This window comes from Cetorhinus maximus, chromosome 2, assembly GCF_964194155.1.
Source record: "Cetorhinus maximus chromosome 2, sCetMax3.hap1.1, whole genome shotgun sequence".
In the NCBI taxonomy this organism is placed as follows: domain Eukaryota; kingdom Metazoa; phylum Chordata; class Chondrichthyes; order Lamniformes; family Cetorhinidae; genus Cetorhinus; species Cetorhinus maximus.
The window spans coordinates 76,537,679-76,551,446 of record NC_135880.1 but is presented as its reverse complement, the minus strand read 5'-3'; the positions used below and the strand labels follow the sequence as shown (position 1 = coordinate 76,551,446).

The following is a 13,768-nucleotide window of genomic DNA, read 5'->3' as shown; positions in this document are numbered from 1 at the left end:
TTCACATGAAATGAGCTGCACATTAAGTAATTTCATGATTAACTGTTTCAACCATTTTTAAAATATTCAAAATTTAGCACTTGTATAATCTTGATCTGTGACTTTGTTACCACAGGACCGAACAGTGTCAGTCGCAGTCATGTAAAAACAGACCATGTGGAATATGATGGCACCACCAAAATTATTGCACCTTCACCAGTGAAAAGGTAAACCTGTGTTATGCTCAAGTATTTTGGATAAATCTGTATAAGAGCACATGTTTCACAACTACAATTCTGAAACATCTGAATCCCAAATTCCGATTCAAATTGAAATTCTGAATTAAAACTCCCTTTGCTTACTTTCTAATTTAGCATTGGAACATCTTTTCTCAGATGTTGCAATCATAAACTCGTTTTCAGGTCTCTTCATCAGGTTTTTGCACCTGTACTTCAATAATATGAAGCTGTACCAGCTTTAAGGGGATCTCACACGTCTTCCATGTTTGACTGGATAAACTTTGAAAGATCTGAATTTTCAATGTACGTATCTGTCTATATCCTATATTAAAATTTTACAACAGCATGAACATGCCAGGCACTTTTTTCCATTATAAATTCCTTTGTATTTATAATGGAACTGCCGAATTGAACTTCTTACACTATAATTACAGGCTCTAACCAGTGGAGGCATTGTTTTGTGTCTCTCAGTTACTCAACCTGCACTTCAGAGAAACTCATTTCCTTCAACCAATTTGTTTCTAGCATTGCCACGAGTTGCTATATAACCCTAAATATTATAAAAATCCAAAGGATTTTTATACAAAAATAAAGGCAGAATTTAGGACTAGAAGGCAATGTACTATACCTGTGCACCCTGGCCCAATTATCTTCTGCTATTCAACCCTGTTTCATTTGAAGGCAACAGTTGGACTTGACTCCCCATGTGCAATGCCACAGGAGATCAACTAATGGATAATGAAAGGAGTTAAATAACATACAAACATACATACGAACATACGAATTAGGAGCAGGAGTAGGCCATTGGGCCCCTTGAGCCTGCTCCCACATTCATGGCTGATCTGATTGTGGCCTCAACCCTATCACTAACACTATCCAGGAAAATAAATCAAGAACAATGAGTGTGATTTTACAGACTCTTCTGTAAACACTACTCTGCTATAAAACGTGTTTTTGTCCCATCAGTAAAGAAGATTCACCAAACAATTGTGTTTTGAGCTACACATCAGAATTTACACTTCCACACTTGAAGCAGTGGAAATGGGGAAAAAAGCAACAAAGTGCCATTTACTGCACAGTTATAAATAATATCTTGGTACTAGGCTCTATGTCAGGTTTATTGTAAATGAATAATCTTGGCACTTCTAGCTGAAATATGTGCTCGAAGGTTAACATTGATTGATGTTGTGCAGGTGCTCAAACTAATGCTATAAATCTTCTTATTACTGCATTTGCATTGGGGGTGGTTTTACTTTTCATTATCACAGCAAACCTATGTTAATAGGTTATGCTGAGGTCATGATTGCATATAGTCACTTCAAAGAACAATTCGTATCTTTAACTTATTCTTAAATTATTCTTAAATTTAATCTGGACAGATTCTGTTTCAAATTCATTATTATCCCATATATTGTGTATCCATTTTCTGGCAGCATCATCCTTCAACCAGGAGGGGTGACAGTCTGGCCCATAGTTACTATTACTCACATTTCTGTGACAGATGCCTGGAGAATAGTCACAGAAATGTACACTATTAGATTCTCTCCTCCTTTCAGGATGAAGTATATTGACTGAATCATCACATCCAGAAGGCTAGCCGACAGCTCTAAAAACCTGTTTCCAACAATAATAGGTGGTCTTGAATAATGGCTCGCCATATAAAAGGAGAAAGCTAAATAACTACATAAGGGTAAATTGTGACTGCAGCCATGTCTTCAGTTCAACATTTGATTGAAGCATTCAAGAATAATTGAAACATAAATATTTAATAGTGTCAACCTAGGTTCAGAGGTAGCATTCGTGCCTCTGAGTCATAGTTCTTGGAATCAAGTGCTACTCCAACAGCACTTGGGTTGATGTTAAAGATCCAATGGTACTACTGTATGTATTCATGTATAAGTCCAATTTTTGAGGTCAGTTGTTTAGGCCAAAAGTCATGGGGTCCACTTTTACAACGGTAATGTTTTCAAGAGGTTGACATGTGTGCTTGATTTGGGTCCAAGTGAAATCCAAAAAAGACCGTTGCAATGGAATGAAGTAAAAACCAACAGTATAAAAGAATTCATGTTAATTATCGAACATTAATTCATTTTATAACATTACAAACTGTATACATTTCATTAGTATTTATACATTTACAACAAAATCAAATCATTAACATCTCCAAGATTAAACTTTGGTTTTGAAATTTTTGGGCTTTGATCCCTGGAAAAACTAGGGTTGATTTTTATACAAAGTATGTGAAAAATGGTCTCTTTTAGGCCCAAAATAATGGGGTTGTCTTTTCCACAAGCAAATAGAGTATTTGAAGAAGAGCAATCAAGCTTTCCTGGTAATTATCCCTCAGCCCACATCACTAAGACAGATTAGTCGCAAAATTTGGCTCTGTAGCTTCATTGCTGCCAATGCTTGGGAAATTTGAGAATCAAAGTGTCAGTCGGACACTTGTGGCCACTTACAGCATGGCCCACATGGTACACCCTGAGTGTCAGGGTACGAGCTTTCTTTTGAAGCGGCCGTTGAAAAGAAGAATGGCGCAAAGCTAGCATAGGCTTTTCTGTCATGAACCACCTCATCAGTAAGTTAGCTTGTGTTCCCAAAGGTATCAATGATCATCTGATGGTGCTCAAGCTCCCCTTGCATGGCAGCTGACAAGCATCTCTCATCACTCTGCCCTGTGCACACGAGACTTGGACTGTGTATCAGCGTCATACCAATAAGCTCAACCACTTTCACTGAGCTGCCTTCGGATATTTCTAGAGATCAGGTGCAACGACAAAATGCCAGACACTGAGATGCTCACCCAAGCTAGCATGCCAACCATCCACAGCATGCTGAGACAGTCACAACTGAGTTGGTCATGTAGCCAGAATGCCTGACAATCGCTTACCAAAGTGAATCTTCTATGGAGTGCTTGAGTCTGGGTTGCCTGCTCATGGTGGTCAAAGAAAGCGTTACAAGGACACTTTGAAGGCTTCACCCAGAAGTTTTGATATCAACTTGGAGCTCAGGATCATTGCACTTGGTGTGGCCTCCTTCAAAAGAAAGCATATATCAGAAACAAAGAGAAAATGCAAGGAGAGGAAATCCTGAGCCAGCAACTCCTCCAAAACTCAATTGTCTGCGGTATCCTGTTCTGTTTGCAGAAGAAAATTCCATGCGTAGATCAGTCTTAGCAGTCACCTACATATCTACTGGAACCCTACTAAACAACCCAGCTGATGAACATAGTCATCTTGGCCTCAAAGGACAAACAAGAAGAAAGGGTGCTAGCAGGGCTGTACCATGTGTGCACCAGAAACATGCAGAATGGATGGATTGTAACGTCAAATAGCCTCTAGTGCTCATTTGATGGACAAGCAGCTATTTTGGACCAACAGCCTCTCTTAATCGCTCTCAGCTGAACATCTGTTTAACTGTATAAGAGCCCCCACTTCCTCCCCCTCCTGCCACTACCGCTATTTAAAGGGCTAACCATGCAAGCTTCAGGTGAAGTGCTTTTGACTTTCTGTGAAATGGTACAGAGTTAGTGAAAATACCTTTTGGATTTACAATGGAATGATGCAGGATTTTCACAAACAGGTCAAAGGAGTTGGAAGGTCTGCCAGACTATAGTTGCAGTCCCTCTTGGGTTGCAGCATGACTTGGAAATGGAACACAGAAATCAGATAGCGGAATGAAAGCAGAAAATGCTGGAAACACTCAGCTGGTCTGGTGGTATCTGGGGATACTGCCAGCAGTATCTGGCAGTATTAGGTCTGTGACCTTTCATCTGCACTATTTTGCTTTTGTATAAGATAGGGGAAGCTGTACACAGAGGGTGGAGGAGGAGAGCTTTCATTGAAAGACCCTAGCTACCAAGGTTCTCTGATGGAGCATTTCTTCTACCTACATCTCAGGTAGGAGCAGTGTTTGAGGCACCTTTTTTCACCAAGGAGATGGTGATTGAACTGTGCCTTCTCTTACAACCCAAACTTTAGCCATACTGCAGAGCGAAGATGACACTGTCACTGACCATCAAAATCATTGCAGCCCTAAATTTTTATGCCAGCAGACCCTTTTGGGTGGGAGCATGTGAAATTAACACCCCACATGTTTTTTATTTGGGAGGTGTGCTGCCACCACAAGGGCCAGCACTCCATTAATATGCAATTTACAAAAGATCTTGTTTGTGAATGGCCACTATCTTGACAGCAGCCATGATGCATTCATCCTGCACCAGTCAGGCATACCTGCCATCTTTGGCCCACCACGAAGAAGCTGAGGCTGGCTGCTGGGTGACACAGAATACCCACTCTACATCTGGCTCATGAGTGCTCTCCACTACTAAGCTAGGCATGGACAGCACACCTAGAATGAGAGACATGTAGTGACCAGTAGCATTGTGGAGCAAACCACCAGCGTCCTCAAAGAAGAGTTCAGTTGCCTGACTGCCCTCCACTACTCGCCAGAGTGTGTTCTGTGGTGGTCTGCTGCATCCCCCACAACCTTGCTATCATGACGGTGCAGCACTTGCCATTAGGCTTTTCAAGACCACCTTGGGAGAAGGAGGAGGAAGAGAGTTGGCATCTGGGACCCTGCAGTCCGGATGGGCTGTGTGTGAGTAGATACTCAGACTCCGGTACCCTTGAGACCTCAATCCCACATCACAGTTGCTCCACAATTCCTCACCCTTCAAGACCATAAGACCATAAGACATAGGAGCAGAAATTAGGCCATTCGGCCCATCGAGTCTGCTCCACCATTCAATCATGGCTGATAAGTTTTTCAACCCCATTCTCCCGCCTTCTCCCCGTAACCTTTGATCCCTTTACCAATCAAGAACCTATCTATCTCGGTCTTAAATACACTCAATGACCTGGCCTCCACAGCCTTCTGTGGCAATCAATTCCATAGATTCACCACTCTCTGGCTAAAGAAGTTTCTCCTCATCTCTGTTCTAAAAGGTCTTCCCTTTACTCTGAGGCTGTGCCCTCGGGTCCTAGTCTCTCCTACTAATGGAAACATCTTCCCCACGTCCACTTTATCCAGGCCTTTCAGTATTCTGTAAGTTTCAATCAGATCCCCCCTCATCCTTCTAAATTCCATCGAGTATAGACCCAGAGTCCTCAAACGTTCCTCATATGTTAAGCCTTTCATTCCTGGGATCGTTCTCGTGAACCTCCTCTGGGCCCTCTCCGGGGCCAGCACATCCTTCCTGAGATACGGGGCCCAAAATTGCTCACAATATTCTAAATGTGGTCTGACCAGAGCCTTATAAAGCCTCAGCAGCACATCCCTGCTTTTATATTCTAGTCCTCTCAAAATAAATGCCAACATTGCATTTGCCTTCCCAACTACTGACTCAACCTGCAAGTTAACCTTAAGAGCGTCCTGGACTAGGACTCCCAAGTCCCTTTGCACTCGAGATTTCTGAATTCTTTCCCCATTTAGAAAATAGTCTATGCCTCTATTCTTCCTACCAAAGTGCATGACCTCACACTTCCCCACGTTATATTCCATCTGCCACTTCTTTGCCCATTCTCCTAACCTGTCCAAATCCTTCTGCAGCCTCCCCGCCTCCTCAATACTACCTGTCCCTCCACCTATCTTTGTATCATCTGCAAACTTAGCCAGGATGCCCTCAGTTCCTTCATCTAGATCATTAATGTATAAAGTGAAAAGTTGTGGTCCCAACACTGACCCCTGCGGAACTCCACTAGTCACCGGCTGCCATCCTGAGAAGGACCCCCTTATCCCCACTCTCTGCCTCCTGCCAGACAGCCAATCTTCTATCCATGCTAGTACCTTGCCTCTAACACCATGGGCTCTTATCTTACTGAGCAGCCTCCTGTGCGGCACCTTGTCAAAGGCCTTCTGGAAGTCCGAGTAGATAACATCCATTGGCTCTCCTTTGTCTAACCTACTCGTTACCTCCTCAAAAAATTCTAACAGATTTGTCAGGCATGACCTCCCCTTGATGAAACCATGCTGACTTTGCCCTATTTTATCATGCACTTCCAAGTATTCTGATATCTCATCCTTAATAATGGACTCTATAATCTTACCAACGACCGAGGTCAGGCTAATCGGCCTGTAATTTCCCGTCTTTTGCCTCACTCCCTTCTTAAACAGGGGGATTACATTAGCGATTTTCCAGTCCTCTGGGACCCTCCCTGACTCCAGTGATTCCTGAAAGATCACCACTAATGCCTCCACTATCTCTTCAGCTATCTCCTTCAGAACTCTGGGGTGTAATCCATCTGGTCCAGGTGATTTATCCACCTTCAGACCTTTCAGTTTTCCTAGCACCTTCTCCTTGGTAATGGCCACCATACTCACCTCTGCCCCCTGACTCTCTTGAACTTTGGGGATGTCACTCGTGTCTTCCACCGTGAAGACTGACGCAAAGTACCTATTCAGTTCTTCCGCCATTTCTTTGTTTCCCACCATTACTTCTCCAGCGTCATTTTCCAGCAGCCCAGTGTCCACTTTTGCCTCTCTCTTACCCTTTATATATCTAAAAAAACTTTTGCAATCTTCTTTTATATTACTGGCTAGTTTACCCTCATATTTAATCTTCTCCCTCCTTATTTCTTTTTTAGTTGTCCTCTGTTGGTCTTTGTAGGCTTCCCAATCCCCTGGTTTCCCACTGCTCTTTGCCACATTGTATGCTTTCTCTTTAGCTTTTATGCTGTCCCTGACTTCCCTTGTCAGCCATGGTTGCCTCGTCCTCCCTTTAGTATGCTTCTTCTTCCTAGGGATGAATTTTTGCTGTGTCTCCCAAATTACTCCCAGAAACTCCTGCCTTTGCTGTTCCACTGTCTATCCTGCTGGGCTCATCTCCCAGTCAATTCTGGCCAGTTCCTCCCTCATGCCTCTGTAATTGCCTTTATTCAACTGTAATACCGTTACATCTGATTCCAGTTTTTTCCTCTCAAATTGCAGGGTAAATTCTATGGTCACTTCCTCCTAAGGGTTCCTTCACCTTAAGCTCCCTCATCAAATCTGCCTCATTACACATCACTAAATCTAGAATTGCCTGTTCCCTAGTGGGCTCCACCACAAGCTGCTCCAAAAAGCCATTTCGTAGACATTCTATAAATTTCTTTTCTTGGGATCCACTACCAACCTGATTTTCCCAGTCTACCTGCATATTGAAATCCCCCATGATCACTGTAACCTTGCCTTTCTTACACGCCTTTTCTATCTCCTGGTGTATCTTGTGCCCCACATCCTGACTACTGTTTGGAGGCCTGTACATAACTCCCATTATGGTTTTTTAACCTTTGCGGTTCCTCAACTCTACCCACACAGATTCTACATCATCTGACCCTACGTCACTTCTTGCTATCGATTTAATTTAATTTCTTACTAACAAAGTAACCCCACCCCCTCTGCCAACATGCCTATCTTTTCGATAGGATGTATATCCTTGGATATTTAGCTCCCAGTCCTGATCCCCTTGCAGCCATGTCTCCGTGATGCCCACCACATCATACCTGCCAATTTCAACCTGCGCCACAAGCTCATTTACCTTATTTCGTATACTGCGTGCATTCAGATACAACACCTTCAGTCCTGTATTTCCCGTCCCCTTTCTCATTGTCGTCCCTTTATCTGATGTGCTTGAAGTTAGATTCCTAGCCCTTTCCAAACACTCTGTCCTATTTGTGTTCTGGGGACTTTAATAGCCTCTCCTGGGCTCTCCTTTCTTTTCAGTTTTTTCATAATTTTCCATGAAGTTGAATCCTCCCCCCCATGCTAACCTGCTGCTTTGTTTCCCATTAGTCATACTTCTTGGAGTTTTACCCTTCCCTCCCTCCCACTTTCTAGTTTAAAGTCCTGTTGACCACCCTATTTACCTTTTTCGCTAGAACATTGGTCCCAGATCGGTTCAGGTGGAGACCATCCCAATGGTACAGATCCCTCCTGTTCCAATACTGATGCCAGTGCCCCACGAAATGGAACCCCTCTTTCCCGCACCACATTCATTTTCTTTATCCTAATACACCATCCCTTTTAAGAGCCACTGTCAAAAAACCATTCCATAACAATTTTGTCAGTAACACTTACAATGATACATGCAAAGTGGAACTATTCACATTTGTGCAGTCTCTAAATGCCTTTGACTGTTCTAGTTCTCCTATGCACTACTATCCCAGTGACTGGCTGGCAGAAGGCTGCCAGCTTTCACTGGAGGGACTGCAAATGGCCACGCAGGACTCCCTCGAGCAGCCCTGGGCCTTGTGGGCCCAGTTTTGGATTGCTCCACCTCGGCATGGGTGGTTGCAGTTTGGGCTGACTGGTTGAAATGCAACACCAAGGGCACTGACAGACTGGCAGGGGTTGAAGGATGAATGTTGTCATCCTGAGACGACAGTGGCTTGTACTCGATGGAGCCACTGCCATGCCCTGGGACAGCGCCTCATCAATCCTACTAATCTGTTTGAAGACATTGCTGACTGCTGTGAGAGAGTGCATGGTACTTTCAGCACTCATATCCACAGCCATAAGCCTGCATGGCATCAAGCTGGGCTTGCATGGTGACAAGCATGTAACTCATGACCTCAGTCTGAGCTTCCATTGCAGCATTGAGATGTTGGATGGTTTCTGTGTGCGTTACAATGGAAGCTGAGACATCAGCCATGAGACGCTGCTGTTATAATCCTGTTGGAGACCATTAACGTTTAAAGAGAAATCCAAACACCTTGTGATTAACTGACAAAACTACACCACAAGATTTTACGTTTTTATACAAAGATGAACTTGATCCTATATAAAAAAAATTAAAGAAAGCAAGCATTATTAACTTAACACTGCAGTTTATAACTACTTATGCTATGAACTCAGTTCTACTTTTTACTTCTCCCCCAAGAGTTCCCTTATCTTATGAAAACTTGAACGTTCATTCGCTCTTTTTGGGACCACCCCAAAGGCATGCCACGGCACTCTGGAATTCACTTTAATTCCCCTCAGTGTTTTAGCTATTCTCCGAGGTAAGATTCCATGGGGTTCCTTCCATTAGATTTTTGGTGACACGACGCTCCACCTTTTCCTTACAGATCTCACGACTGTGGATGCCTCAGCTCCTTGTTTGCGTTGCCAGCAGATATCCAACTACCTTCTCACAGCTTTCTAAGCTAACCCTGCTGACCACTTTCTGTTACAAGGCTCTGTGAAGACCACTGTAGATTTCTTCCACTAGCTGCAAGCTGAAGCAAATCTTCTAGTTGCCTTTCCCTCTCAAAACCCAAACTGAGATAGAGGCCCATCCACATTCCACTGGTTAAATGATGAGGTTAGTATTTTCTCTGCATGAATTGCAGGCCTAAATGACTATCATCTCCTGTTGGCTCTCAATCCAGTGAGGTGAAGTCTATACCAAAGCTAAGCTGCAGCTGCTTCTGTCTGTTCCCCAAACCGAACTGCTTGCTTCCGTCAGCAAACACAATGATAAATTAAACAAAAGAACCTTCTGTGCCTATAGCGCATCTCAATGATGACATGACATGCTCTTGGATGCTCTTAAACAGAAGTGTAAATGAATCATTTTATCTTCCATGCTACATTTGATTCTGTAACCCACATGAATAATTTATATTGATAATAGAATTTTACAAACCTTTCTGTTGACCCCTCGGCCCACAAAGAAACCCCATATTTACAAAACTGCTTTCAGCTTTCTTTCATCTGAAAACCACGTGCATAATTTAAATATTTTATTGAAGTAAGGGCAGATCTTCTGGCTTTATTATGCTCACACAGAAGACTCCCTATTTTTTTTGTCTTTCACACTGTTTGACCTTGAAGATAAACATAAGTTAACTTTTAAGTGTAATAAACTCCAAGCTTATTTGAATTGCATTTACATCAGAGTTATTACCAGTTTCTCAATCAGGATTTTCCATTTATCTTACATTTAACACTTTAATTCCTATAACTACATGTCATATTCTAAAACATATAAGCCATGAACCATATTTTTGCAACATTGCATCATGATCCGCTGTCATGAAATTGGCCTTCAATCTCCTTTGCTCCAAGGAGAACAATCCTAGCTTCTCCAACCTAACCTGGTAGCTAAAATCCCCCATCCCTGGAACTAAGAACTGTGAAAAGAACAGAAAATTGCAGAAGGATATTGATTATGTAAGTGGCCATAAGAATGGCCAAAATATCTCACAAGAAACTCTAGAGTTGATTATTTTAGTCCAAGCATAGATCAGATAAAAGGCAGGCACTACATATTTTATATCTGCTGCATAGAGGGAGACTCACCTTCACAACTTTCACGGTCAATCCCTGTTTTAATAATTGTGGTGAGATCTTGATTCACTTGGATTAGATGCTGGGAGCTTGATAGAAGGAGGAAAGACAAGCTGCCTTAAAAACTTTGAATTGATGTGACAAGTTAATGTAATTACTTAGGTTTGGGCCAGAAGTACTCAACTCTTAAAAAGCCTTTGAATAACTTAAATGGTTATTTCAATCTTTCCAAAAGCAGTTTGAGGCACAAAGTGGTTGGCAAAACCCATTAGCTGACACAATAAATGCAACTGCAGGAAATGGAGGCTGTGAACAAGTGTTGGAATGGAACAGCACTCAAACTCCAAGTGAAGATTGACAAAGCGAAGGTGCTGATGCGTGGGGGAGATGTACAGTGGATTTTCCTGTTTGCCAATCCAGGACATCATCACCAGAGGACAGCAGTACAGTGTGCTTGGAAGGAGGTGAAAGCAGAACGTTTGAGAGTGCTTGTGAATTTGACTATCACTGGCAGTGCCAACCTGACTTCCTACTGACCTTCATTGATTTAATGAAAATACCCCAGTTCGCTTTTGTATTCCGTGCTCCTATTTGTAAACCAGTGATCCTTTTTTTGTACAGCTTTATCAACTTATTTTCTTACTTTTAAAGATTTTTGTTTCTGAAACCTAAAGCCTCTCTGCTTCTCTATTTTTAGAAATTTACCATTTTGTGCATTTTTTTACCCTTATTCTTCCTCACAATTCATAGTGTTAAATTTTATCTGTGCAGTCTATCGATCAATGTCCCCCTAAAGTCACAGTTAATGGCATCCCCTATTCATGTATCAGTTACAAATTTTTACATAGGAGGAAAAATAATATAAAGTCTAATTTTAATAACCCAGTGCTAAGCGCCAATTTTTTCAATGAAAATCAACCCTACTACAACGAACACTTAAGGAAGATACAACAATGAAATTAAAGTTGAGGGTAATTGAAAGCTAAATATTGTAGTGCAAACCCCGTAAGATATATGCATTTGTCACATGAGAAGACTGTCTATGCACAAATTCCAACAAGGCAGCGGATGTGAGGATGAAAATTCAATGAGGAAATTGGGATGAGGGAACTGCAGCCAGGCAACATGCTTGAAGTTGGCAAGTAAGGAATCGTCTTTGTCTCTTGAAAACAAAACTTCTCTTCATCGATGAATTGGACCATTAATGATGAGTCAGGGAAAGGGTGAAGAAAGTTCTGGTAACAAGGACATGGAAGGTACAGAGCCAGTTATCACTGCACTGGATAAGTTCAGAAAGGCAGTCACAACTATGCAAAACTTCACACAGCCATTACATGGAACTGAGAATCATTTGGACTGGATAGCAAGGTGGAAACAGTGAGAATTAAGGAAAACACAAATAATATAAAGTAATTTATGCTGTATATTTTTTAACAGAATAAAATGACGTCCAATTCAAATGGTCACTACATAATTTATCTGATGCAGCAAATTACCTAAACCCTCCAATAGTGAACACCCTGCCAAAACAGCTTTTTCTGTTGGTCCCAAGGAATTTGACACACACATGTGCCCCCTAGTGATCAGTGTTAGAAGGATGGCTCTTCTCATTATAACATTGATGTGTATTTATATATTGATTGCTCATCTCTGTTTTGTGTCCTTTAATCACCTTGCTTGCCATGCTGCCATATTCCCTTTAAAACTGTGTGCCTTAATTTTATCAGCAAACACCCTATATTAAAATCGGAGAAAACACTTATTCACAGATAGGGTTAATAAACTTTAGCCCTATTCCTTGAAGATGAAAGGATCTGATTGAGGTGTTTAAAATAGAGAATGGAGATTCTAATATAAAGTGAAAAAACTTTTCCCACTAATGGGAAGAGCCCAGAAAAAGGGAACATAATCATAAAATAAAGAGCAAGCTGGTTAAAAATGAGTACAGGAGAAAGAATTAGGCAAAGGATTTTAACAATGTGGATATACTATGGCCGGGATTTTTTGCATCCGATTGGGACGGGTGTGTTTGGAGGTGAGATTGGAAAATCTTGAGAAGGCTGCAACCCGAAGTTTGGTGGAGCACTCCAGAGGAATCCCGAAAATCAGGTTCCGGTGTCTGGACAGATCTGGTGAGGCACTCCAGTATACTCCCCAGAGGGGGTCGTGCATCATAGTGGCTTGCTGGCAATGCAAAGCATGGAGGACCTGGATGATGAGGAGATGGAAGAGCTGCACATCTCCTCTGATGAGGAAAAGGTCGAAGGGAATGAGGATAATGAGGTCTTGGAAAGGGAGAGTGCAGCGATGAGGCCATAACAATGGCCAGACGAGGCAGACGTGCTTGTGAGTCCCTCTTTGCCATATGATTCTCAGAGGATGATGGCGAGATGCAGTGAGGACACTCCTAAGATCTTGACATTGCATCTGGGAACGTCCGACACCTTTCTGGCTGAGGGCAGCACATATATACTCTGTGAAGAGGACCATATCATGGAGATGCTGCTGAGATACAGCGGGCACATGGACTTCAACAGCAGTTGATCCTTTGGCAGGCTTCATCACCTGTTCCCTTCAACACCACACCTTCACCTGTCAGGAATGCTGAACGAGATGGGGGGTAGCCCTGCCTCTAAGGTGCTGAGAGCACACAGAGAACATCACGGAATCCAGTGATGCTTGGGTACAAGATTCTTGCAACAAACATAAGCCACAAGCACGCATCACTAATCTGGATAGTGACTTTGAAACCGGTTACACACCGCACAGGGAAGAGGCCCTGGACTGTGACAGTAGCCTTCATTTTGTGCCGGAACCAAGGTTTCACATCTGATTGACACGAACACTGTTCTTCATAACAAGGAGCCATAGACAAGGAGACATTCTTGGGAATGTATTTACAATGGTCAACATTATGTAAAGTGATTAACGCCCGTGTCCATGTTGTGCAACTACATCTTCTTGACCTTTCTAACCCTGCCGCTACGTCTTGGTGCATCCCCGACATCTACAGCGGAGGTGGAGGTAGCCTGCTAACTGCTATGCCCTGATGCCTGTGATGAATTTGGTGGGCGTCCTCTGGAGTGCTGAGACCTAGAGGGCCCCGGCCTGCTTTCAGGGTCCTGCTGTGTGGCTGTGCCACCCTCCACGGCCTGCGGAACTGGAGCTGGGTCACAGGAAGAGGAGATTCGGATAGGCCAGACACTCCCAAAGTCACCTGGGTGGATGGCCCCTGCTGATTCCCTCCCTATGGGTGCCTGAGGGCTGCTGGCAGAATCCTTGAGAGGAAAGGGCAGCTGGGG

The 13,768-nt window shown here is 42.8% G+C and overlaps 1 protein-coding gene across 3 annotated transcripts in view; it reads left to right on the top strand.

Annotated features, from left to right (window-relative positions):
- The window catches only part of epb41l4a (erythrocyte membrane protein band 4.1 like 4A), a 349,865-nt gene that overhangs the window by 263,739 nt on the left and 72,358 nt on the right, over positions 1–13,768 (top strand). For 2 of the 3 annotated variants that reach the window (XM_078566243.1, XM_078566249.1), the window contains exon 14: positions 116–206. In XM_078566243.1, coding sequence (XP_078422369.1) covers positions 116–206 — 91 coding nt within the window. Of the gene's footprint in view, positions 1–115; positions 207–10,701; positions 10,797–13,768 lie in introns of those variants that run through there. The other variant, XM_078566257.1, reaches the window with a different exon arrangement.